At 42.0% G+C, this 27,970-nt stretch overlaps 1 protein-coding gene across 1 annotated transcript; it reads left to right on the plus strand.

The window, feature by feature from the left end:
* LOC141766019 (sarcolemmal membrane-associated protein-like) lies at positions 1-27,276 on the plus strand. The gene is made up of 10 exons (XM_074632446.1): positions 1-75; positions 289-346; positions 11,470-11,805; positions 14,576-14,650; positions 16,103-16,405; positions 18,496-18,613; positions 20,465-20,741; positions 20,892-21,023; positions 23,938-24,050; positions 27,123-27,276. Exons 2-10 carry the CDS (start codon positions 295-297, stop codon positions 27,133-27,135), a joined length of 1,419 nt encoding a protein of 472 aa, XP_074488547.1. The 5' UTR covers positions 1-75; positions 289-294; the 3' UTR covers positions 27,136-27,276.
* Positions 27,277-27,970: the final 694 nt, after the last annotated feature.

A 27,970-nucleotide genomic window follows, 5' to 3' on the forward strand; every position in this document is an offset into this window, starting at 1 on the left:
TCTCGGCATCTCTCCCACGCTCCGGAGCTCAGCCTTCAGCCTTCAGCTCCCAGGATCCTCCCAAATCCTCCCGAGGTACAGCCCGTTCAGTGTGTGCGTGTTATTATGCGAGTACTTGACGCTGTGCTCAGTACTTTGCGTGTGTTTCTCTCTCTCTCTCTCTCGCTCTCTGTGTATCCCTGCAGCAGCAGCAGCAGCAGCTGAGTGAGGTGGGCGTGTGGAGCCTCTGACCCTCTCTCTCTCTCTCTCTTTCTCTCTCTCTCTCTCTCTCTCTCTCTGCGGCTACAGGGGGCTATGGATGGACTGCGTTTACCTCCACTCATCGAGGAGGCTCTGGACTCTACAGGTCTGTTCTGCTGCTGTTTTTATGTGTGTTTGTGCTATTTTTAGCCTCGTACTAACAGATCAGGATGTGATCAGCAAGAAGGAAAAGGTGGTTGTTTATCTCTGTGTTTACCCCTGAAGTGAGGGATGGGTGGTGATCTGAGGAGGAGGAGGAGGAGGAGGAGGAGAGCTGGTCAGGTGGTATAGGAAGTGGGGAAGATGATGATGGTCTTTATTAGGAGCTGTGGTTGAGCTGACAGACTGTCTGCTGTGGCATCTGTGGACATTTGATGGAGGCGACATGCTGCCAGGTAATAATAGACTGGCTGGCAACCAGAGGCAGGAAATAATGTACTCATCAGTGCTGCATATGTTATTCTGAGGGCTGATTGATGCAATGTGGAGTCATGCAGTGTTGGGTGTTATTCCAGTTTATTTTTGATACTTTGCACACATTAATTATTGCATGTAATGTTTTGTGTGTCGCACAGTTTGCTGTTAAGCTCGTTTGGTAACTTCATGCCACTGCAGATGTGACATTTGGCACAATGCAATCCTCACAGAATCAAGCACTGTCTGTGTGTGTTCAGGGGAAGAAATGCGAGGAATGTTTTCTTCTGTGTTTTCGTCATGTTGTGAACGGGTGTGCAGACAGAGCTGGCTCTGTGTGGGACACACTGCTGTGCTGGGAGGATGTTTATTGGTGTGGAGGGGCTTGGAGAGGACCACAGGTCAACAACCCTCTGACGGCGGGACAAGGTTGCCAGAATCTGGCTTCCTCTTCCTGTGTCCTATTATTGAACTTTCAACAACAAGTATTTGATTATCTCTTAAACCAGCTGTTGACTTATTATACCACTTTGTTCTGAGTGGTAATTTCCTTTATTACATTTGTTATTGAGCATCATAGCATGGCTGCTGTCTCAGGAGAAAATCCTTTCCTCCCTAACAAGCCTGTTCCTGTTATCTTAACTCTGGAGACCTCTTTGCTTTCATCCCAGCCTGATGCGTGCTTTTGAAGACTCAGTGTCTATAGTGTCTGGCTTAATGTGGCGTGAATCCTGATCATAACAAGGATAGACATACAGCAAATGAAAAGTGGATTGCGCCATGGCTAGTAACTCGTATCTTTTTGAATTACATGCTCTCTAAATGGATTAAAGTGCATTTATTGTGTCCAGGCTGAGGTCACTTAGCTGGACATCAGTGTGGGTTCTCAGAATCAGTAGTTATATTCTAGGTAGGGCTGTCAAAGTTAACGTGATAATAGCGCAAATTCATTTTAACGCCACTAATTTCTTTAACACATTACCGCAACTTGCGATTTTTAAGTTGTAGCGGGCTCCGTTTTAAAGCTAGAGTGAAGATACTGGCATCATATGAAACTAGAGAATCTAAAGAATCCATTGGTACCAACATTATACTAGCTTGTCCCAAAGGAGGCTAAATAACGCTCCAAACTTACGCTAAATTTTCGCGAGGAAAAACTGGCATGGCCATTTTCAAAGCGGTCCCTTGACCTCTGACCTCAAGATATGTGAATGAAAATGGGTTCTATGGGTACCCACGAGTCTCCCCTTTACAGACATGCCCACTTTATGATAATCACATGCAGTTTGGGGCAAGTCAGTCAGCACACTGACACACTGACAGCTGTTGTTGCCTGTTGGGCTGCAGTTTGTCATGTTATGATTTGAGCATATTTTTTATGCTAAATGCAGTACCTGTGAGGGTTTCTGGACAATATCTGTCATTGTTTTGTGTTGTTAATTGATTTCCAGTGATAAATGTATACATACATTTGCATAAAGTATGCATATTTGTCCACTCTCATGTTGATAAGAGTATTAAATACTTGACAAATCTCCCTTTAAGGTAAATTTTGAACAGATACAAATGTGTGATTAATCGTGATTGTAACTATAGACAATCATGTGAATAATCACAATCAAATATTTTAATCGATTGACAGCCCTAGATAAGGCTTTTATTTTCAGTCCTGCTGGGAATTAATTCCACGTTGCACTGGAAGAAATGCTTCTAAGACCACACCTACCAACGGGGAATACAGATGCTCTCACACAACATCAATAAAACACTATGAGAGGCTGATTTGACATTTGCGAGCTGTCTCTGTGTATCCTCTAACCATCGGCCACCATATTGTTCCTCCCACTTGCACGAGTCGCCGACCATATCTCTCTCCATCCTTCTCTCTGCTGCTTTCCCACTCAATATCTCTTCCCCCTCTTTCAATCCTCTGCTCTCTTCAGCGCCCACACATCCTCCTACACACACACACAACGTGCATGTGCATACGCATGTATAGACGCACAAACCTCTGCACCTGCCAGTGCCTCAGCCCACACAGCGTTTCTCTCCTGTCCTCTCCCGCTTTTCCCTCCACTCCTCCTCTCTGGTGTTGTGCCCTGATTCACATCAGCAGCGGCGATACTCCCAAAGGGTGCAACAGCAGGATTCCTCTCAGCTCTCTGGAACTATTAAACAGGAAAGTTGCTGCCGTAGACAAACTTTGCAGATCTGGGAGCTGCAGAGACCTCTGAGAAAAACAACAATGTGAGATTCTCACATCAGAGTTTAATAAGGCCAGTAAAAAGAAAACAAATCTTGCATGCTTTTCCACCCTCAGGCTCCTTCCCCCTGCTTTCCCCATGTCCCCCCATCAGATTTTAGTGCTTTTTTAAGCAGGCTTTCAAGGCACTCTGCAGGTACCTGACCAAATAGAGTGTGCCACATGTGTTTTTATTCTCTCTTGGTTGCATAATGGAAAAATTCCTAAAACTTTCGGGTGAATAGAGAAGGTTCGTGAACTCATGCGGCTTATTCTATGAATTTTTATTTAAAAACAAAAAAGCCTTTTCTTCTCCCTCGCAGAAATGCTCGGCACTGTTAACCTATCATTAGCGCGCCCTCTCTCCCTCTGGGTCTTTATCCTTTTTGGATTTGGCAGCCACATGGCGAGCTGCGGTACCCCCTCTTTCCTGTGATTTAAGTGATGTGAACCCTTCCACGGAGATTGCTTTCAGGTGGGAGGCACTGATTTGTGCGATCAAATGGATAGTTACCGCATCACTTGTTTTCATGCTTTGTTCATATCCCTTAATGGAATAGCTGCACCACCACACGCATCCCCTTTAAAAAAAGCATCTTCTCTGAATCAATCACCTACAGCATGTATGCACACTGACACAGTTTTAGTGGCGCTCATCTAATGAGGCCAAATTATAGCTCATTCTACGACGCATCTCTATCCCGTTGACCCACTTCCTCTTATCTCCCTTTTGAAAGTGCAAACATGGATTTTCCATTTAAATAACAGAGCGGCTCATTAAGTCAGTCCAACTCTTTGGTGCTCGTGGTTTCCTGTTTCTTTTCTTGTCGTCTCCCGCTGCCGTTGTTCCTCGCTCTCCCTGGAGTTTCAGGCTCAAAGTACAGAGAGAGAGAGAAAGAGATAAACTCACATTAACCTCATGAGACCTTCACCCCTGTTGCTCGCTGCTCCTCATCTCACGCTGTGCAGTCTCATGCCATTTGAAGTCAGAAAATCTCGTATGATGCTGACTTCACTATGAAGGGACACCTGATAACATCTCTTCTCTTTGGGGAAAAGCAAACAGCAGACATGTGAAGCAAAAGTGTGGACAAAACAGCTTTATCACCACGGTAACTTTCCATAATGGTGAAGCACTGGGTTGTTGGTGCGTAGAGGTCACCATGGAGATGAACTAGCTTGTGGCTTCACCTGACACCTAGTTTCATGAGGAAGTGAGCAGCTCAAGCGCCCCTCAGGCAATATCCCCAAAGAATAGGGCCGCTTCGAGCCCTTTTGGTGCCTTAGGCGAAATTGTGGATTGGGAGCCCCAACCCCCGTCGCCGGCTCTCTAGGATTAGAGTCCAACTATGGATGTATTAAAAGAACTGGATACAGCGTTTGAGGCGAGGCCCCGGTCATTCCTATGATAGCTGCTCAGTGGCGCATGAAGCCTAAATGGCTCGGCTTCCGTCTGGAAAAGTACCCGGATCTTGGCAGAGTAGCATCCGAGATGATTGGTGGAGTAGCGTCCGCTCAGTCACATGACTTGATCACGGGGTCCCAACATCACACTGTCGTCACGGCTTGCGCTCCAGTCTCGGTCTGGGTCTCACTCACATGAACGGAAGAAGGGAAATAACACTGGATTCAGCTATACAGAATAATAGCTAATTTTTTAAAATAAAGGCTATTAGAGTGTTCGTCCTGGGAAGTTGATTCACCTGATTCACAAAAAAATTATCCGCTAAGTTACAGACGTCTCTTTCCCAATGTAAGTCTATGGGAAAAAGTATTTCCCAATGCATCACGTGACCGACACGGAAGTTGTGGTACCGCCGTTTGGCCACTATGAAAGACCGGATCGACGACCAGCGCACTTCCTGGGGGCTTGGGTCCAACCCTCAAGAACCCTAACCCCGTAAACCGCACCTCACAATGGTTTTAAGACAAAAATTTAGATTTTTATTTTCATAAATAACTGTATTTATTAGAATACAAATAAACAACTGGTCCAAGATATTGTTGACCCAAAAGTTCACTACTTTTATTAACAAATAAGTGCAGCTGGGTAGATGAAAAAGTGTGAGAAAGAGATTAACAAGGGTGAAAAGTGTCTTTCTTTCTTTCTGTCTTTGTTCATTTGTTACCTCAATGCAGAAAATGAGGAAGGGCGCCCACTGATATTTTTATTTATTTATTATTTTTTAGAGGGTGACCAGCGCCCCCCAAAAGGTGGCGCCCTAGGCGACCGCCTATATGGCCTATGCCTTAAGCCGGCCTTTAAAGAACGTATATTGCCAAGAAGTGAAAATCAATTGTTCGTTCCATTGTAACATCAGCGCCCAGCAGCAAAGCTACACTTCCGCCATTTTGGACTGAAAGTGACTACCGGACGCCACTAAAACGTCCGCCTAAAAAGTGTTGCACAAAAGTAAAACAAAATTATTTCTATTCTATTGTCATATTCTACCGAAATGGCCTGTGTTGAAAAATTAAATATTATAACTATAATACGCGTTTACAGTGCAAAATGGCGGCAGTAGTAAAACACACACTGCAGTTTTGTCTCTTTGCTTTTATACTGAGCAATAATTCAATATGATCATATATCGAGATATTGTGATACACAATTGCGTTGTCTAAACTGAACAAGCACATACTAACTTTTCTCTATAATTTCACTTGAAACTGTTCTGTTCATTTTGCACTAAAGTTCTTAATTAAATGACAAAATACTTTGTACTTTTCATTTGTAATGTATTTAGTTCACACAGGACTATACAAAAATAGGCTTTACCTTGTGGTGATTTCATGCAGACTATTTATTTATTGAATTGCCAGAGATGATATATATCATTATTGAGATATGAAATGACCTATATATGGATAGAAGATTTTGGCCATCTCTCTTATCGCCTTCTTTTCCTTTCCACTTTTTGCTCTCGCACATCAGTCTCTCCATCTTTTTCAACTCGCTCCCCTCTGTGCCCCGAATTATGTGTTGCTGAGGAAGTGTGCCGATGGGAACAGCTACAGCATCAGTCGTGGGCTGGCTTCAAAGCTCGGTGTAGCAGTGGGCGTTGGTGGTGTTGTGCATTATGCATGGCCTCCTACACAGCTGCAGAGATCCATGGCATATACTGTATATATATATATATATACACATACGGTGCACATGCAGCTTAAACATGGTAGACTTGTGTGATCCTATACTGTATGTGTATATAGGCTCATCAGAAGTGGGCCTAATTCAATTCAATTCAATTCAATTCAATTTATTTTGATATAGCGTCAAATCATAACAGAAGTTATCTCGAGACGCTCTAGATGCCCTAAGAGATCATACAACACAATGATACACAAGCCTGCATATCACCATAGTGATTATACACACAAGTACAAGAGCATGCTCGTGCATATATTTTATACACAGAAACACAAAAATGCTGCACACACACAAACCACCAACACTGTCACCACTAGGGGTGTAAGAAAATATCGATACACTTGAGTACCGCGATACTGTGCTCTGTGATACTGTATCAATTTCCCAAAACACTATTTATTTTCAATAAATAGTTTACATGTAAAGATTTGTGGCAGACAATGGTTCATTTTGGGTTGTGTGTAAACCCCCCGAACGTTAGATAGCAGTGTTGTAATCTATCTTCAGCTATAGAGAATGAAGGCTTTCGTAATATGGTGAATACAATGGAGCCTCATCTTTATACGATGACAGTTTTCCGTATGAAATACTTGACAAATCTCCCTTTAAGTTTAATTTTGAACGGATAAAAAATGTGCGATTAATTTGCGATTAATGCCGATTAATCATGGACAATCATGCGATTAAATATTTTAATTGACTGACAGCCTTAATCACAATATATTGACTCATAACCCCTGTATCATGAGACGTATCGTATCTCCAGATTCCTGCCAATGCACAGCCCTAGCCAGCACCACCAGTCTCCTCAATCCTAGTTTCAAGCTTGGTTCAGCAGCACAAGGTACCCACCATCACACTACACGTGTCGACAGCTCCTGTTTCAGTGAGCCGTCATTTCGTTTCACAGCTGATTTGACTCCAGATGTTCCTCTCGATACAGTGAAATTAGTTATTCAACAAGCAGTCAGAGGGAGAGAATGGAGATTAGAGAAGTTCTCTTGATTTGTTGCACATTATAGCACCTGAATGAAGCAGTATGACAAATTAAGATCAAGATTGTAAAAAGGTAAAATGACAACTCCTTATGCAGACATATCTTGTTCATTATATTACTCTCTACTCTACCGCACTGTAAGATTGAATATCAGTTCAGAGCTATAAGTCTGAACTGCAGAATCAGGCTGAGTGTTTTAGGCCTGCCTGCGGTGCCAGGTAATAGCAGCTCTGTCCCACATCCACGCCTCTGCTAGCATGCCTCCGTTTGCTAAAATCCTCACACTGCTCCTCAATTTTGCAAAGTGCAAATTTCATTACACTCCTCACTCCATCACTGAACACCAAATCAGAAGCAAAACAAAGAGCCTGTTTTGCCACATTAATGCTTAAATTTAATCTCAGACAGCTCTTCCGTGATACTGACAAAGACCACTCAGCCTTGCTTGTTGTCTCCTTTCTAAAGTGGCACAATGTTTGCAGTGACATACTCATACTGTGTTTTTGCGGCAGCGTGATTATGAAGGAATGTGGCGCTGTAGATAAAGCCATCCTCTCCCTGGAGCTGCTCCCGAGATGACTCTCCTGCTCTCGTATGCGAGCAGCGTCCATGTCTAATGCAATCCCTGCGTGACTGAAGAGCAGCCCTGTGCCAAGTATGCGGGGGAGTGATCACAGGTGTCACTGCAGCTGATTCGGCTGCACAATGTGTTTGACATTCACTCACAAGGTGATGTGATAAAGGTTCCTTAAGGACTGAGATGATTAACAAGCTGTTGGGAATAGCATGCAGGCAGACTTATGGGTACACTGGACAGATAGCGGAAGTGGCTTTGTCTGTAGGGAAGTTTTATAGAAAGGACGGGCACAGAATAATATGTTGAGAGGTACCATAATAAGTTGAAGTTGAAGAGAAGGGTTTTGGCCAACATAACTGTTTTTAAGAGGCTGTAGCGGGCTCAGTCTTAAAGCAAACTAGAAAACCTAAGGAATCCATTGGTACAACCATGTCATGTTGTCTGGAAGGAGTCTAAATAACGCTCCAAAGATAGGGAACATTTTGGCGAGAGAAAACTGGCATGGTGATTTTTAAAGGGGTCTCTTCACTTCTAATCTCTAGATATGTGAATGAAAATGGGTTCTATGGGTACCCACGAGTCTCCCCTTTACAGACATGCCCACTTTATGATAATCACATGCCGTTTTTTGCATGAATACAGGTTAGCCCAACTGTATTCATGTGTGATGATGTTAGTCCCCATAGTAGCCATTTCATTGTAGTGAGACCATTTTTTGAAACTTGACCTCCCTGTATAAAATGACCTGTGGTGACCTCTAGGATAATCACAGCCTCATGAAACTTTACAACCACAAACTAGAGACCTAGAGCATTCAGAGGATGGATGGCTTTCCTAGGTAGATTCACAATAAGGTGGTTTCTGAGCAGTTTACACAACAGAAGTGCTCGCCAAAAAATGCAATTCTTGCAGAAATCTCCAAATGTCAAAAGTTTTTGAAACCAAATCACAGCATGGCTTTTTCTATGGTGTTCCTCAAGGTCTTGGTGTCTTAATGTGGAATTTTGGAGGGATTATTGATCATTTTGTAATTCAATTCTCAAGTGGTAAAATGGTTAAACCTGGCACCAAATCGGTGTAACAAATGGTACGGTAAGTGGGTCTCTTAGGGGTAATGGATGTCCCAAACACTTTCTCAGTGCCCAGCAGCAACACGGAAAGTATGTAAGAAGTGCGTACAATACTTCACTCTTGCCGTGTTGTCACTGTTATCACAGTTTGTGTCTGATCAGCTGTATAGTTTGTGCCCATTGGAGGACAATCTGAATGCTACATCTACAAAACCTAAAACACAGCACAAACTGCTTGAGCCAAATCTTTCCGAGTTATCACACCCTGAAGTATTGGGATGTGAGTGATATTCAGCGGCGAGCCTTTTGTCTCTTGATGGCCTTTAGCTGCCGCCGGCTATACAAGCAGCTCTGGCTCGCTCCCTGCTGCCACACGGCTCCTCCAGCTCTCTTCTTTATGACTAACTCATTACAACCAGCATCAAAGTTTAATGACAAAATAGCCCAGTGCTCATGAAACCTCTCACACACCTCTCAGGGGCATGCATTGTTCAAATTAACATTATTATGAGACAGGAAGGATGCTAACGTCATACAGATATAATAAAAAATGTTGCAAGTGCTTGGCTGTGATGGAAATAGTTACATCTAGTGAGGGCAACAACAAGGCAGAGAAATAATTACCACAAGAGATGGAAGCATCCCCTGAGCCGAGATTACACCGGTGAGCATCACTCTTAATTAGGTATATCTTTAGTTAACGCTTCACTGTGTCCCCTGCTGCACCCTTCTTCTCGTCACATCTCTCTATTCTGGGCAAACATCGTTCCCCTTTCCGATCCTCACAACGTTTTCCGAGAACGAACAGCAATTTTGAGGCACTCGGAGACCACTCCAACACGAATGTGTGACACTACACATCAATTTATCCCTGATATTGGACTTGACCCCGGGGGGCGTGTTATTGAGAAATAAGAGGGGAATGATCGCAGGGCAGTGTGTGTGATGTAAGCACAATTTCCAGGGATGAGAGAGCAACTGAGGCACAAGTGATCTTTTAACCTTTAAGTGCACCTGAGAACAAACTGTGAATATAATCTCCTTTTATTGCTGGCCTTTTCCTGCCAGGCGGCAAATCTCATCCGACTAATGGGAAAAGACTTCCCAGTCAAGTGGGAATTTACCGTCATGTTGCTCTAAATGACGCCCTCCCTTCTAGTTTTCTGACCTGCTCTGCATTCACCTTCGCAGCTCTAACAAGCAACAGCTGCTATAATGTCACATCAAGTTTATTAGTACAGCCCTACATCATATACAACGGTTCACAGCTCAGTCCAGGCTGTCTGCAAGGATGAGGAAAACCAACATGAAAAAGCCAAAGAAAAATGGCAGACGGCCATGTAATGTGACAGAGTGTAATAATACAAGAGAGAGAGAGAGAGAGAGAGATGTGTGTTTGTCACATCTCTCTTACTATGAGCGGTGGCTAGTGTTATTATGGACTCCGAGTTGCATTGCTGAGTGGTGAGTCATAGTGATTGCTTCAGCATACAGGCCTTCCTCCCCCCCTTCTCTCACCGCATTGTGTCGGCTAACTCACTCCACCTACTGGTCAGACATTTTAATCCAATGTGCAAATAGAGGAAAACGTATGTCTTATAATTGTACTCAGATGTGTTATGTATTAATAATGTCTCACTTAAGGCGAGACACAACAGGCAAAAACATTGTTTTTCATGCACTGGTCAATTTTTAGATTTTGGACTATTTTCCTTCCATATCCATAACATGTTTGCTTCTATCAGATGAGTGGAAAGAAAACATCCAAAATACACATTTAAGGTGGTTATTTTACCACTTTGTCTATAGATTTCACCCAAATTCACCAAAAGTTAGAGTTATTCAATGCCTCATTTGCATATTTAAACATGCAATTTCAGAAAACTTGTAATACAAAAAGCCTTAATGTAAGTACTGAACTGGGGAAGTTTCAGGGTGACATCTATTAGTTTAATTTATTAACCTTTTCACCCGTAGAGTCTTGCAAAATGTATGGAATATTATAATACAGCCAGAAATCTCCACTTCAGTAGCACTTACATACACCAAGCTTTCCAGTTTCATTCCTATCTATATTCTGAAGGTTTTATTTCACAGAGGGGTTTGTTCATATATCATTCATAGCCTGATTTATAGAACATTTTATTCATAAAAACATGGTGAAAATGGATTTTTTTATAGCTCTTGTATTTTCTGATTTATGGAGTGATAAAAAGAGAAATTCAAAACTCCCTCTGTAAAAACCTTTGACTATAATATGTCAACAAAATGAAACAATAAATTTGAACCTGGCTTTATCCAATGTTCAGATTTCTGTTCTGGAAGTATATACAAATTAGCACATATTTCATAAAATAATGCCTCATTTGCATATTTAAACATCACATTTCAGAAAACTTGTAATGCAAAAAATAATTGTCTTAATGTAAGTAATCAACATGGGGAAGTTTCATGGTGATATCTATTAGTTAATTTTTGTGTGAATGGATTTCTTGTTTTCTTTCTATGAAAATCTCATTTCTAATCTCATGAGAGGGCTTTCAGTAATTCTGTATATTTAAATGAGTGTGTTAAATTAAGGTACATGGGTGGAATAGAGGTTGGCGTACAAAAGGACTCAATGCCACTTTAATCACAAGATGGTGCTGTTGATTCGAAAGAAAACACAATCTGTGTTGTGGTCAAGGCACGACCGACAGAGAGGTTTGTCACCTGTGAATCTCTCTCCCTTTCTTCCATATCAGACATCCCTTTCTAATATCGCTGTCTTCTCTTCATCAGATGACCCGTGTGATCTAAAAGCAGAGTGCAGCCCCACCATGGACAACGAGATGACGGCAAAGGAGAGAGGCGTGCTGGAGGAGAACAACGAGAAAGAGGAGATGGACCAGGAGAGAGCTCGGGAAGAGGAGAGCGAGGAGAAGAAGCTGAAGGAAGAGGAAGGCGAAGGAGAGGACAAGAGGAAGGAGGAGGAGGAGGAGGAGGAGGAGCAGGAGCCGCTGACGGAGGAGCAGGAGCTGGAGGAGCTGAGGGCCCAGGTGCTGCAACTGCTGCTGGAGCTGGACGACGCCAGAGAGACCTCCAACAAACACCAGGAGAGCTTCCATGAGCTGCAAGGTGAGACCTCCAGCCTTGGATATGACTTAAGACTGTATTTTTATACTATTTATTCATTATTTAATGCCTTGAATCATTAATCTTCCTCTATCACAACCCCTTTATTCATTATTTACTGACAGTCATCTGACTTGAAGTCAAGATCTAATGCAAACATCTTCCACACACCCTAAATCCTGTCATCTTGTACGGGCATGTTTTCTGGCACTTAAAGGAAAATTCTGCCATTTGTGAACATGGGTCTTATTCTCATGTTTTTGTCCTTTATCACTGTTAGTCATGGCAACATTTTACTCTCAATCTCCACTATAGAGATTTCTGAATTTGCAACTTCTGGAGCAAGGAGCCGAAGAAGCTAAAACCTTCCCAAAAAGGTTCAAAACTGTCAGAGTTGAAAGGACAGAAAGTCGTATTTGGGTGGAATAAACCTTTAAAATTGATAATTACTTGGACAGAAAATAGTATTTGGGCAGATGTTGATGTAGATAACCATGTGTAGTTATTTGCAAAAAGTGTGTTTTAGTATTTTAAACTTAGTGTAAAGCAGACAACGTGCTAATGGTTCAGCATACCTGGTCAATAGATACTACATGAGTTAGTGGTTTCAATAAATGTGCCACAAGTACCAGTTTTTGTGACTTGGCATTAATGTAAACACTAACATTTATGACCCTTCTGCCATTTGGCGTCCTCCCTCTCTATGAATTAACTTCAGTTATGTTGTAAATTGTCATGATTATGGCTTCCCGTTGGGTAGATGTCTCTCAACCTTCATTTCTCAATTCGTTACACACAACCACAGAAGAAAACTCCCGTGTCCTCTACCTGAGACGTCTCCTGTTCATCACAATCTAGTTGAAGATGTAGAAGCGTAAATGTTTATATGCGGTCGCTGACACGGCCTGTTCCTCATAGGTACTAAATGGAGCATCACATCATACCTTAGAAATGATGAGCTTAATGTTCAGGGTCACTAGCAGTGAGTCAGGCCTTGGGTATGGGGCTACAGTGAGCTCAGTGTGTGAGCGTATTTATGAGTGTGTGTCGTACTAAAAGACATGGCGTGGTGAGCTCAGTTGTTTGTTTGGCAGCGCTTGAGGCATTCCTCAGACAACTGCGTGCGTGCTGAGGGAAGCTTCCAGACTGGGTGTCCTAGACCACAACGAGAAATCACTTTTGGTCGACTCCCTCTGGGAGCAGTCAGCTGTTCAGGCTGTTGGCAGCTGTTGGTGGTGGTAAAGTGGTGGGGGTCCTGAGTGTGCATGATCAGAGAGTGACGTCAGGGTGAGGTGTGGGTAAAGATCACGGGTGTCTCTATGACTATCAATGCAAGCTGCTCATTTTACAATGGCAATTTCTGCAATTTTTTTTTTCCTTTTCTCTTTTTGTGAGGTTATATTGTCATGTTATCATATTGTCGTGTTTATTAAGCATCCATGGCGGCTACAGCCCTGGCATTATGCTTTCCAGTTGTCCGTCCGTCCATACGTCCATATGGTCCATTCTCGTGAGCACTGTATCTCAGGAAAGCCTGGAGGGAATTTCCTCAAATTTGTCACAAAGGTCCACTTGGACTCAAGGATGAACTGATTAGATTTTGGTGGTCAAAGGTCACCGTGACCTTCCCTCTGTCTCATTCTCGTAATCTTCAAAGTATCTTGTGATATCTCAGGATCGCCTTGAGTGAATTTCTTCAAATTTGCCACAAATGTCCACGTGGGGTCAAAGGCCAAGGTCACTGTGACCTCACAAAACACGTTTTTGGCCATAACTCAAGAATAAGACTGCAAATTATGACAATATCACACAAATGGCTAACAGTATAAAATGAAGTGATGAAATTTTGGTCAGACATGTAAACTGCAACTTGACTGGTTGGCGGAGGCATACAACCACAAGGGCAGTAATTCTAGTTCCATGTATTTTTTACCTGTATTAAATAAATAAAAAAGGGAAAAAATACAAGGATCATACTACCCTCACCAGGAGACAGGATGGGAAATGAGAAATACTCAGTGGGAATTACATTATTGCCGATTGATATTCATTTTAAAAACGTAAAACAATATATATCCATGTCTCGATACCAGTAAAGGTCGATTTTGTAATTTGGGTAAATTGATCCTTTAAAGTCTCTGTTCACCCACACAGGTGTTTTCAGTTAATCTGGCTGATTAGACCTCTTGGTAAATGAAGATTTGTGACTTAATAAATTCCCATCAAAGCCTCGACCCACCTTCAACCTGAGCAGAGGTCTAATCAGCCAGAATAACTGAAAACACCTGTGTGGGTGTTCAGCAGGCTCAACTGACCTTCCTCTGTATTCAACCGGCAGCTGTTGTATTAAAACTGTTGTATTAGTGAATCTGCACAAAGTATGCTCGAGAAATGACTTGGCGTGACACAGTAATGGGGACCAAAAAGAAACAGAAAGACAAAAATAGAAGCAAACCAGAAACTGTGAAAAGAACAGCCGAAATAATCTGCTTCATTTTGTTCTGCTGTACTTAAAAGTTGTTAGATTCAGGGAGAGAAGACAATTTAATAAAATGGATATTTATAAAACTAATATACTAACACTGGTGGTTTGACTCACATTGTTTCGAACACAGACAGACACACAGAGCTGCTTGTGTCATTCAGTCAAGGTTGAACAGCTTATCAACTTGTCATCTTTCAATTGGCCTGCTGAACTGACATTTCCCTCTTATCTCTCCACCCACTCCTCTCCTCCACCCCCACTCTCAACTCCACTTCACCTCTCCACCAGGTCTGTTGGAGGATGAGCGTCTGGCCAGTGCCCATCAGGCTGAAGCCTTCACACGGCAGATCCAGAATCTACAAGGTATTGTCCAGACAATAACTAGACTACTGCACAGAAACAGGAAGAATCAACCAATGCATATTACGTTTCTCACGTTTGTCAATAGTCGAGGTCAATGACGATTTTACTCCGTAAGCTGCCGGTGAAGCATTAATCAACAGGACCTCAATCTTGTATGCCACTGCACTGCTTTCTATTGTCCCATAGTTCTTTAATGAATAGTCTCAGACAGAAAGTGCCACATAAATATGTTGGGATGTGATTGACTAGAACACGTTAAATGCTTGCAGTCATTTGGCTTATTGATTTGGGAGCATTGTCTTATTTTGTGACATATTTTTTAAAATTACATTTGACTAAAGAAATCATTCACACAGAGACACAATTATTCTTCAAGGAGCCTGAATGAGATGTGTGCTCAATCATGTGGGAGTCAATAAAACACACCTCAGAACCAACACAGGGCTCTGAGTAGAGGAAGGAGAAAAAGAAAAAAGATAAAAAGGAAACACAAACACACAAAGAGAGAAAGAACAATAGAAAAAGGAGGAGCATTGTTTTTAAAGCTGAAGCTCATTTTTCAGTCAGTTGGGGGAATGCCAAAGTATTTCATGACACATCTGCATGCGAACAAGAATTATGTCTGAACTGTTTGAAGGAACAGAGTGTAACATTTTGAGGGATCTATTAGCAGAAATGGAATATAATTTTCATAATTATATTTTAATTTGTGTATAATCACTGAAACTAAGAATCTGTGTTTTCATTAGCTTAGAATGAGCCCTTCATATCTACATAGGGAGCGGGTCCTCTTCACGGAGTTCGCCATGTTTCTAAAGTAGCCCAGAGCGAACAAACCAAACACTGGCTCTAGAGAGAGCCTTTCACGTTTTTACATTAACTGAAGGCCACAGTAGTTCTCTGACACCTTGTGAAACTGCGGAAATGTGAGCCACAGAGTGTAAAACTGTGGTACCACCAGCCGCCATCTGACTTCCGTTGCTCCTAAAGTTGTGTTATTATGATGAGGTGAATGGCGTTACCACAGTATTGGAAAGGGAGGAGTGAATGGAGGATTACTACGTTGGTTGCAATCTGCAACCACACCGCTAGATATCACCAAATCCTACACACTGTACCTTTAATTGAGATATAACTGGTTTATTGCCGTTATCTTGTATTGTTGCTCTTATTGCTGTTTTTGTGAGAGGTGGAAAAGATTTTCCTTTCCTGAAAATACTAAACTTGTAAACTGAATCTGACCCTGAGAAAAAGGTCTGTTACCATCAGTTACATCAGCTCCTCGTTCAAACAGTACCCACTCACACACACACACACACACACACACATGCAAGAACACTGATGCAAAACCTCAGGTAAGATCATACACACACACACACCCATACTGATGCTGCAGTCTCACCACTCATCCCCCATAAAGAACACGTTGTCCTCCTCTTCCTCTCCCCACAGCCCAGCTGCACTCTGTGCAGGAGGAGATGGACAGCCTGGAGGAGGAGAAGGAGAGCGAGCTGGCCGAGGCCCAGGAGGAGCTGCGCGTCGCCCACGAGGAGGTGATCCTGCTCCAGCAGGCGGCCGAGGAAGCAGCAGCGGAGAGGGAGAACGACATCGCCTCGCTGCAGGAGGAGCTGTGTCGCCGGCGGGCCGAGCTGCAGCGCCTCAGCGAGGAGACCCAGGACTACGAGCTGGAGATCACCACGCTGAGGGCCGAGATCAGCATGAAGAGCCAGCGCAGGGAGGCCGAGAGGAGAGAGGGTGAGGGACGAGGAGGAGCACGGAGAGGAGAGATCAGTGTAGTAAGAAGAGTAAAACACAAAGAAGATAGGTATAGATGAGGTGCGTCAAACTCAATTTCACTAAGTGCCACACGGGGAAAAGAGAATCCCATCAAGGGCCAGACAGATAAAGTTTATCGACATGCTTTTATTTAATCGAAACAATAAAAATAAAATGTCTTTGATTATATTGTTCCCATATGGCCTTCTCACATACAATTTAGTACGCATAAAAAAATCAACAAAAAAGTTGCTTAGCATTTAGTCAAGCAAAATAATGCATTCTTATTACATCTTTACAAACCATACAGCCAACTCACAACAACCTGTTTCACATGCCTGAATGTGACAACTCAATGGTTGTGTGGGACATTTAATAAAAAAATAATAAAAGTAAAAGATCATTGATTATGTAGTTTACATGTTCCAGTCTACAGCCTAGCCTTCTGGCATGCAATCGGCTGCACATAAAACCCTTAAATAAACTTTGCAGTCAAGCAAAACTCAAATGCATCCTTCAGCATTAACTAATTTTTTGTGTTAGCTAGCTTGCAAGCTTGCAGACAGTGGAGGCACGCTTGTGTGTTTGGTGTACGGGGGACGTGTTGCTGTGCAGACTGCAACTCAGCGGGCCAAAATGTATCGAAAACCTAAATTGATAAATTGCGAGGGGCTGGATTTGGCCCGCAGGCCTTGAGTTTGACACGTGGTATACATGGATGTCGGTGAGGATGAAAGACAGAAAGTGGAGGTGGTTTCTCCCTCTTTACAACAATGTTTTACTTCACAGTACATCAAAGTTAAAATTCATGAAGTCTTGGTTTTACACCTCATCTTCACACATTGTGTAAACAGCCATCAGTGAGAGGACTGTCTCCGCTTCAAGCTCACTGCTTGCACAAATGGCCCATGATCAGTCTTTGTGGCGGATATCATGAAAACAAAGCATCGTGTCATGAATGTTCTTATTCCATCGTCACGTCATGTTAGCATCCCGCAGTCAAGCACATAAATCATTTGTGGGGTTTAGTAAATATTACATATTGCGAATGTCATCGCTGAGTGTTGCGATGGGAGTGGTGTGTGTGCGCAGATGTGTGTGTGTGTGCATTTAGGATACCAGGAACATGAAGTCATGAGGGGGAGGGAGGGACACACACATCTAACACATGATATCATCGCTGCAGCTGAGCCTCGGGTGGGACTGAGGGAGGGAAGCTCATATTATATTATTTAATTGTTGGGCTGTTTCATGAAAACATCACCCCAAATGTATTTCATTTGAAAGGACAATCCAACTCACTGTTTGCTTTCATATCACATATCATCAGTTAGCTTCATATTTAACAGATAGACATGAGTGTGATATCAAGCTTTTCCTAAAACTATTCCTTAAATATATTCCATACATGTTCTTATGATGTTAAAGGGATAGTTTGGGTGTTTTGAAGTTGGGTTTGTATAAGGTACTTATCCATAGTCAGTGTATTAGTTACAGTAGATGACGGTCGGCACGCCCCCAGTTTGGAGAAACAGACAGTAGCACCGACACCGGAGCAAAGCAATACAGTGCTGTGGATGGGGCCAGCAGAAAAACATATTTTAGCTCACCTAAAAATATCTGTTTGAGCGTACGTTATATTTAGAATATTTTATGACGATGAACTGAACTGAAAGTGAAACTTATCTATACTGTTTTTGTCATCTGAGCCTGCTGGCTTTGGATAGAGCATTGATAAAATATTCTAAATATAGCGTACACTGAAACGGATCTACACTTTTTTAGATGAGCCTTTCTTTTAGGTGGTTAAAATATGTTTTTCTGCCGTCCCCGTCCACAGCACTGTATTGTTTTGCTCCGGTGTCGGTGCTCCTTTCTGTTTCTGCAAGATGGGGGCACGTCGACCATCTTCTACTTTAAGCAATACACCCACTATGGATAAGTACCTCATACAACCCCACTTCAAAACACCTGAGCTATCCCTCTAAATCCTCAATCAGTAACATTAAAGATGAGCTAAACTGACCTGCTCCCTCTTAATATCTCTTCATCTCTGACCCTTCTATCAGGTGACGTGGACCTGCTGAAGGAGGAGTGCCGTATGCTGAGGGAGGAGTGTCAGACCCTGAAGGAGGACAACAGACGTCTCTCCGAGCGGCTGCAGCTGCTGCAGAGACAGAGGACATGGTGAGAGGTCGACGACTGCTCACTCATCAGCTGTGCTTACTGGATCAGCTGGAGGGGAGAGCCTCTGGGATACTAGCACCCTCGTCACTCACAGCCATTCACGTCGTCACGTCTCATTTAGAAAAGACCAGCCACCTGAATAATCACTGCACTAGAACTGTAACATCATATGAAGGATTACACATAAAGCTTATTAATTGATAAGTAGATTTACAGAAAATTAAACGAGATTGAAAATGTATTCTTGATCTCGAAGACAATCTCCCCACAAGATCTATTTAGTAGCTGTTATGACACTTTTGAACGCAGCATCACACGATGTTCCTCAGCAGATGGGGAACTGGGGATGCTCCATCTGCTGAGGAAGATCTGGTGAGGCATCAAAAGCTAACTTTATTTATAGCTCTAATCAAAGCAGAAGTTACACCGTGCTTTACAGGAAGAAGAACAGAGAAAAGGGAGAAGAGAGTAGTGCTACCCCCTCTTAGTCGATTAGTTGATTTGTTATGCTTTTTTTTCATGCTGAGTGACTTTTTCCAACAAACTTATCAGCACATCTCTGGTCAACACAAGATTTAAAGTGGTGCTTTTATGTGATTCTCAGTTTTACAGAGCAGCTGATTAAATCAACTAATCGATTAGTCGACAAAATCGTGTGTGCTAGTCGACTAAGAATTTTTTTGGTCGAGGTCAGCCGAGAAGAGACGGAGAAGACAATACATACAACACGGAGATATAACCCACAAAATAATAGTTATGAAATCAAGAAAAAGGTTTTGATTCTCTGAGACTTTGCGGTAGGCTGTTTCAGAGCAGCATAAGCGTCATGACCAGAACAGCTACTAAATCAACGTATTCTCATAAAACGGTTCGTATGATATGTTACGATAAAGTTATTCCTCCTTTTTCGTCCGTTTTCCTGCGAATGTAGCAGCAACATGTCTCAATATCCGCTCGTTACATGCATAAAGTCTTTTCAAAATAAACTTCACAGGAAACAACTTAGGTTTAGTCAAGAAAACTACCTAGTTAAGTTTAGGAATCGATCGTGATTTGGCTTAGAACAACACCAGAAGTGGCGTTACTTAAGTACGTAACTTACATGACAAATAAATCAACACTGACTTCTGGTTTCACACGGGACATGAACACCTGTCTCCTGGGCGAAACTCTGGTATTTTTTGACCCACCCATCCTCCGCGACCTGTGTTTGCTGCTATTTATATTTATATTTCCTGGTTCACAATTATGTTAATTACACACAAATTGATTTCTTGTGATATACACGGATTACAATGCGTCTTTTCGTAGGTATAGCTACGAACGGTGTTTGAGAACAGCCTGACTAAAAGGACCTTATGGTGGAACAACCATTTCAAATGATGATTAATGAAATTGAATTTATCATTCTCTATTTCCAGCTGTACTTTTCTCTGCTTTGCATCTTTATGAATTTAATAAAAAAAAAAAGTTTTGGTTTTGGACTAATCAAATGGTCAGACAAAACAAGCAATTATATTATGCTGGGCCTTTCTCATTGTTCTCTGACAAAAAATGTAATCATTTGATTAGTTGAACAATGAAAATAATCTTAGTTGCATTCCTATTATAAGGCTGGCTGGATACATAAGGTGGCATGTCTGCAACAGAAACACAAATAATGTAAAAACAGTGTCAGTTATCAGACTTTGTGTACGCCATGATGAAATCTCTGCATATGTGACAACACTAATGCTAACAAGCTCTCTGGTTCTCACATCAAATAGCAACCAGCCTTTCATCATGGAAATTATCAGACAAATTGGAGCCCATTTTTGAAAGTAATGTTGCTCCATTACTCCTCTGGTCCAGCTCCAGCGTCTACCTTTCACTGAAAGAGGAAGATGGAGAGGAGGGCACAGAGGGGAAGGAGATGCAGACCGGCTCGGACGAGGTCATGACAGAGAGCTACTTGACCATGGCCCAGTCTGGGAACTGTCGCCTGGTGGACGCCTCCATCCAGAAGAATATTTCATTTGATGGGAAGCCCATGACACAGAGCAGCTGGAACGGAGGCATCGGGGAGATCTGCTCCCTGAGGGAGCAGCTCAAACAGGCGGAGGAGAAGGCCTCGCAGGTCCAGAGAGAGGTAGGGAACGCCCTGGGAGTCGATTAGAAATATGAATAAACCATGGACAGATTTGGGTCAAATTGATTTCATTCCAATGCACTTAAACATGTTTCAATAAAAGCAATGCTGTAAGGAAGAGAGTGATAATGTGCCCTCTGTGTCCTCCAGTGTGACGGTCTGAAGGTGGAGCTGCAGGAGCTGCAGGTACTGTATGACAGCAGTCAGATGGAGAGAGCAGAGCTGGAGGAGGAGCTGCAGCGCTGCAAGGCAGAGCTGGAGAAGCTGTCAGGGGGGGCTCAGGTGAGGGACAGACATAAATAATACAATGATATACAGTTGGTATCAGAAGCAGGGAAACTGATGTTACACAACTGTGTGATTAATGTAGCTTCACATTCTTCACTTTAGATTCCTAAAAGCTTCCGTAGAGCAGGTTGTGTTGTCTCTCAATTCTTTTATTTTAAAGGGGACATATCATGAAAAGCTCTTGTTTTCAGTGCTTGTGCACGTACATTTGGGTATCTGTTGCTACCAACCCACAAACTGTGAAATAAGACAACCCAGCTTTTTGTGGGCTGCCTATAGATCAGAAAACATGTGATTCAACAAGCCATTCATATTTGCTTGTGGCTTGGAGAGTGGTGCAGGAATGAGTCCTAAAACCTGGAAATGAGTTAGCATTTTAGCACTTCCGGTTCTCTTGTCTCAAAGTCAATGGGTTTTTAGTTAGATGCTTAAAATAAGGTCTGTGGTCAGCACAAACTGAAGATAACGTTTTGTTCTACGATATATGATACAACAGTAAATATCCCACTCGTGAATTTTGAAGCCTTTGTGTCTTAAAAAAGGCGGTTGCTAAAAAGTGTCTATATGAGACTACTAAATGTCATCACGCTGACTCGTCCGCCTTTACAGCCTCGTTGTGTATACTCGCGCTCATGCTACCGTGGTGTAGTTCGTTTATAGCCTAACATTAGCTTTTTGCTTCTGCCGATTGCATTCACACTTCAAAAATCATAAAAGTGGTGTTCATTTGTGGAGATTATCTTGCTGAACAAAAAGTATAAATTTATGTTTGCAGTAATCCAAAACCCAATGGAAAAATCCCATTGGCTAGTTGTCAAGGGAACCCAAGGCGATGCTAACTTCCTGGTTGGCCTACAAAAATATTTACATCCCTGCAGCACTCTATGTCACATGCAGGCTCGTTAGGATAAACTGCCCAAGGCTTGAGAACTACCTGCAAAGGTGCACCATATTGTTCAAGCCAATCAGAACAGACTGGGCCTTTTCATGAGGGGGGCTTAAAGTGACAGGTGTTAAACGGAGAGTGAATACAGGTATATTCAGACAGACAGTGTTTTTTGAACATTAAAGCATGTCTTCTAGTAGAAACCCAAAATACAAGTATGAACCTAGCGTGTCCCCTTTAAAATAAATGTGAACTTGTTCTAGAAGTAGTTTTAAGGATTTCCTGCCATGATTACTACACAATTAAAGAACACTTTCTCTTTGCACCCACTCTGTCAACTAACACACCTCACATCACACCTACTGTATCCGTATCTGTATACTGTATCCTGTGTCTGTTGAGCTCACTTTTCTATGTGTCTCATACTGTAGCTATACATGTTGTGATATGAACTGACCTGGTCTGTCAGCCCATATCAGTATTTATTGTGTGCTTTGGGCTGGGAAACCTCCCCCCCCCCCCCACTGTGTCTGTGTTCTAACAATGCTTTAATACTGCTGTTGGACAAAAACACAAAATCTGCACAAAAAAAGGCATCCAGGCTTCAAGCAAAGAATGCCTATTCAATCACTGAATCCTATGTCGGTGTCAGATATTCTTCAATAGAGAAAAAACTAATGAAAGGACCTTTGCAGCTTTAGATTTATTAAATGTTCATGGTCTTATTTTAATTAGGTGCTGGGTGAAAGTCAACTTGCAGTGAAATGAAACATCTTTGAAATAGGTATTTGAAACAATTAACAGTATTTCCTGTTTTACTTTAGTCACAGATACACTATTGTTGCATAGTAAGTGTTTGAAAGCATTGATAGTTTTGATGTGCTTTCAAGTGTTCACGGGAAAATCCAAAACTCTTAAGTTGAAATTTTTATTTTTCAGTAATCATTTTTAGGGCTTTTATTGGCTTTATTATTGTAGCTTGAGAACGACAGGAGGGGTGGCCCTTTGCTGCATGACCTGCAGCAAAGGGCCACGGGTCGAAATCGAACATGGGCCGCTGCCAAGGATTCAGCCTACATGGGGCGCACGCTCCAGGTGAGCTAAAGGTCGCCCCAAGATGAACCTTCTTAATGCAAGAAGTACCGAATTCATTGTCCTTTTAACGACATTATTTATCTTTCGTTTGTCCTCTGGGTTTGACTTTTGGACAACACAGTTTGTCAATGCAGTGACACTTGAATGCACCAATCCAAGGACAATCTGAGGATTCAACTGCATTATCACGCAAAGACAAACTCAATATTCTGCAAGTTGATTTTTATGCAGCTTTAAAAGGAATGGATACCAATGGCTATCTGTAAGGAAAGAATATATGCATCCAAAAATCTTTAAAAAAACAAAACTATTGGTTAGAAGCAATGTAAAGTACTGTAATATGGTCCTTTATGCAGTTAGAAACAAATAGGACTAAAAATGTGTGTTTTGTCTGCAACAGCTGTGATGAGATGTCTCTGCGTTGTGTCAAACTGTCTACCCGTGCCTGTCTCTGACGCTGTCCTTGTTCTCTGAATGTCCATGACCTCTCAGCCTGTACCATAACAAATTTAGCAAAACATCAAAACAAACAGACTCTAAAATGAGGATAGAGAGACAAAAATACCAGCGTGTGCTAGTCACAACATTCATGTCTTTCTTTCTTCGTCACCATGACATCACACGCAGCCAGTAAATGCCACACAGGACTGCTCACACATACTCACATTGAGTTGATGTGTATGTCACCTTAGAATTATGCATTGTTTATGTAAGAGGAAATGTAAATCACTCCATCACAACCCTTCCCCTTTATTTCACAGCCATAGACCATGTCACACTTTTAATTTAGTGATTTGTAGTCCATTTGTTCTGTTGTCACACCCGTTTTTCCTATCTGTGTTTTTATTATTTGGATAATTCAATCCATCCATTCATTCATTCCCTTCATCCCCATGGTATTTGTGTTTGTTTTTATTCCCTCCTCAGAGATTCATCCATGCGTCTGAGCACCCTGTTCTCTCCATCCCCTTCATAGGAATGATTGTAATATTGGCTGTGGTCTGGTGCTGGTTGTCGGAGCTGGCGTCCCAGAGGGCAAGGTATGGGAGGAGCTTATCTCTAATGCTACACATATGGTTCTTACACACTGATTAAAGAGTCAGTCAGCTCAGCCAAATAGCATAATAACATAGTTTCTTGCATACCGTATCTAGATGTGCAGATGGTTTTGTATTTATTTGCTCAGGTTTTCAGATATCTGTTGAGAGAGCTGTGAGGATTCTGTTTCACCCCGATACAACAGGTATCTGGGTAATTCACAAAAACTGTCAGTTTTCATAGGGAGTATAGATAGATAGTGTATTTGTCACGGTTAGGAGAGCAGGCAGCAGGGGAAGGACCCAAACGCAGATGAGGACAGGCAGACAGGTGCAGTTCAATGATTTATTACTAAAAAGAAAAGGTTTTTAGACAGTGAGAGCCCAGATGGCAGGCAGGTTACAAGCAGGTTGGCAAAACAGGTAACAAAACTCCATACAGCAACGAGGAAGATCTGACAGCAGAACAAAGGAAATGGACCGGTACATGTAGTGACTGACTAATGGGGAAGTGGGAACAAGTGAGCAGAGGTCTGGTGAGTGCAGGGCTAATGGTGTCTTCAGATGAAACTGTTGGGCAACATGGGAAGTCGTGTGCACGATATGCTTGGCGTTCAAGTGGTTAAGTCGTGAAGAACACCGCTGCTAAGCAACAGCAATATTGACGTTACTGTCGGCGTCTAGAAGCCACAGAGGCTAACAGTAGCAATGTAGCCAGCGGGTAACATAATGCAGGAAATGCAAAGGCATAATGACAGAAGAAAAAGATGAAGCCATTGGGAATATCAACATTTTCCTCAGAGATATATTATTAAAATAAAAACAAGATGTGACTAAAATTACAATATATTCACTTATTATGCATCGAAAAATGAACTTCCATAGCCTCCGCTATTTCTGAAAACGAAACACGTTACACCTCGTGAACTCGGAGCTTTCAGAAACTTTCCACTTATGAGGTCGTGAATACAACAAGAGGGGGGCGTTCATATGGACTCTTCTCATGAACACGGTAAACACGACCCCATTTGAAGGCACCATAAGGAGCGACAAGTCAAACTAAGGCTGCATTCCAAATTGCATACTTTTTCTTTTTCTTTTTAGTACATACTGCGGCTGCTCTTACAAAGTATGTACTGTTGCATGCAGTATGCATACAATTGGAACATACTATTTCTTCACAACATTGTGCCTTGAACTTTGACCCTCTTGTTCATATATCCACCGCACAGAGGATTGTGGGTCAGAATAGCCATAGAAGCATGCTGGATTGCATACTGCAAAATGCGACCGGATGTCCTGGTAGTTTTGGCATACTTCATTTGACATACTATGTATTGGAACATACTAAATCTTTTTCTGGCATACTAAATAGGATGGTAGTATAGGTATTGGAACACACAGCCCTTTTAGTGACTAAAGGGGAAGTGGGAACAGGTGAGCAGAGGTCTGGTGAGGGCAGGGCTAACGAGGGACAGGTGAAACTAATAAAGGAGGCGGGAAACACGAGGGCAGCAACTGAAACGATAGAAGTTAGTCTTTCAAAATAAAACAGGAAATACTAAACATGAATCCTGTGAATAAATAAAACAAGGATAAACATAACCTCAGAGCAGATCATGACAGTATTCTGTGGATTATGCAGAGTAACCAGGACACTGTTTCTGAAAAGACGTGTTGCTGGATTAAAAAAGAAGAAAATCCCCTCCTTTGTATTTGGGTGGAGGCAGAAAAATCTCACAACCTGGGCATGGCATCTGCATGGCTCAGTACTGTAAGAGAAAATGTGTTTTTGTGTTATTTGGGTAAACTGACACTTAAATATACTGTAAGTTATTGCTCAAGATTCATTTAGAGTGGTGATTGTTATGGGAGGGTCTAAACTGGAGAAATGCCACATTTGCCTGCCATATCTTCAGTGAATGAAGGTAGATAATGATATTGAATATTTATGGAAGGTGGACGTGGGACGGGTGGGCAGTTTGGCAAATTAGAAACAAAATATTACCTTGAATAGCTCTGAATATGTCATTTACAGGAATACTTCAACATTTTGGTAAATATGCTTTCTTGCCAAGAGTTAGACGAGAAGATTGATACCTCTCATAGCAATAGTAACAGTGCGTAACAGTTTTTATGCTAAGTTAAGCTAATTGAGCTCAACAGTGACCGCCCACTTATTGAACGGCTCCGGTTCTAGACGTGTATGTATTTCCCATTCATTCACTCCATTGACGAGTTCAGAAAATCCTTATATAAAGAGTTTTAAGCACGGAACCAAGCCAACCAGCTATGAGATGAATCGTGTCCATAAAACATTTGATTTGGAGCAAAAATAACGAGGCAAATGTAAAAGACTGTGTACATAATTATTTTAAGAGTGAAGGAACTACTCATTCGATAAACCATGGCTAATGGCAACTTTCCGCCACTGGAAACTCCCAAAATTTTTTAAAACTAACTGTTGTCGATCTAAAATGAAGACAGATCCAGAAACTGCGTGCCTTATTCCTAGCCCTCAAACACATTTCGGTGAACTATTTTCGTAAGATATGAGAAAGTTTCCAAACGAGCCGCCATGTTGGTCCGTTTTTAAATCCGTTTCCATGGTAAAAGCGAGCTCCATCGATCAGAGACGTCGTTGTTACACTTAGATTTGTGGGTAGTGTAGTACCTCTCCATGACATCGCAAATAAAACGGGTTTTTTCAAACAAGGTTGATATGATATACGGACTTGTCGCTTCTACAGGAGCATATATACCATCGTTTCACAATCTCGTAGCTCGTGGTAAGTCTACCTTGGATGGTTACAGCATTACGGCTAATAATCTAATCCTCGGTTCAGAATATGAATGGGGCTTTTTTGAGCTCTATCACATCCTAGCTCCAGCTTTATACTTAATGTACCAGACAGACAGAGTGGTAACAATCTGCTCATCTCACTCTGTACAAAAGCGAAAAGCATATTTCCTAAAATATCAAACTGTTCCTTTAAAAGCCCAGTACGGTTTATCTGTGGCTGATGGAAAGCCTCTACTGACTCTTAACACCACTGTTTTCCTGTCTTCCTTCAGGGGAGTGAGGTAGGTTGGAACTCCATTTTAACTATCACTGCAGCCACGGCAGTGCTGCTAATGATGACTAGCCTGTTGAGGGCTCTCGTCCGATGTTGATTGGATGGGCAACAACTGCACAGGGACAGACGTCTGCTTCAGACCAGCCCTCGCTCTCTCCTGCCATGTCTATAGACTGAACTGGAATTCTCTAAATGTGATAGAGCTGACAGCTGTGTAGTAGAAAACGTTGCCGCTAATGAGAAGGTACTACGTGAGAGCGGTGCGCTCGGTCTCATTTGAGACCGAAGATGACGACGAGTTGACCTGCAGAGAGTCCACATGAGGACTGATCTCACTCCACTAAATGTATGCTAGTGCTGTGTCACTCCTCCTCTGTGTCTGTGAATATTATTTTTCTCTCCTTAAGCTAACAATGTGATAAAAATTAAGGGTTTGATTATTAATGTGCACCAAATGGTTTTCAATTTATTTAACCATTATTTATTTATTTGTTTGTTTAAATATTGTTGTCTCTGATAATAATGGCCAACACGGAGTCTGGACGTTCAATGCACTGAAATCCCTGAAATGTACACATCATGACCTTTAATTATTAACAGAAAGAGAAGTTTCTTTGTGAATGAGTTGACTATTAAAGGTGTTATTGATAACATTGATAACATTCAGCCACTAGATGTTGCATTCTCCCTCCCCTGTTCAGTTGTATTTACTTCACAACAAGTCGTTGCCGGCACTTCCCGTCAATCTCAGCCATTTATCCGTTTTTTTTCCACACTAACTGACGACTCAGAGATACCAACGCTGTTTTACTATTGGCTCACAAGCCTTGTTAAAAGTGGGAACCA

Source organism: Sebastes fasciatus, chromosome 4 (genome assembly GCF_043250625.1).
Source record: "Sebastes fasciatus isolate fSebFas1 chromosome 4, fSebFas1.pri, whole genome shotgun sequence".
Classification (NCBI taxonomy): domain Eukaryota; kingdom Metazoa; phylum Chordata; class Actinopteri; order Perciformes; family Sebastidae; genus Sebastes; species Sebastes fasciatus.

Bases quoted from the DNA above. Each gene is read 5' to 3' on its own strand.
- LOC141766019 (XM_074632446.1), top strand. From the start codon at position 295: ATGGATGGACTGCGTTTACCTCCACTCATCGAGGAGGCTCTGGACTCT. The intron at 11,806-14,575 runs GTGAGACCTCCA...CCTCTCCACCAG, and splicing joins GAGCTTCCATGAGCTGCAAG to GTCTGTTGGAGGATGAGCGT. The intron at 18,614-20,464 runs GTGAGAGGTCGA...CCTCTGGTCCAG, and splicing joins CTGCAGAGACAGAGGACATG to CTCCAGCGTCTACCTTTCAC.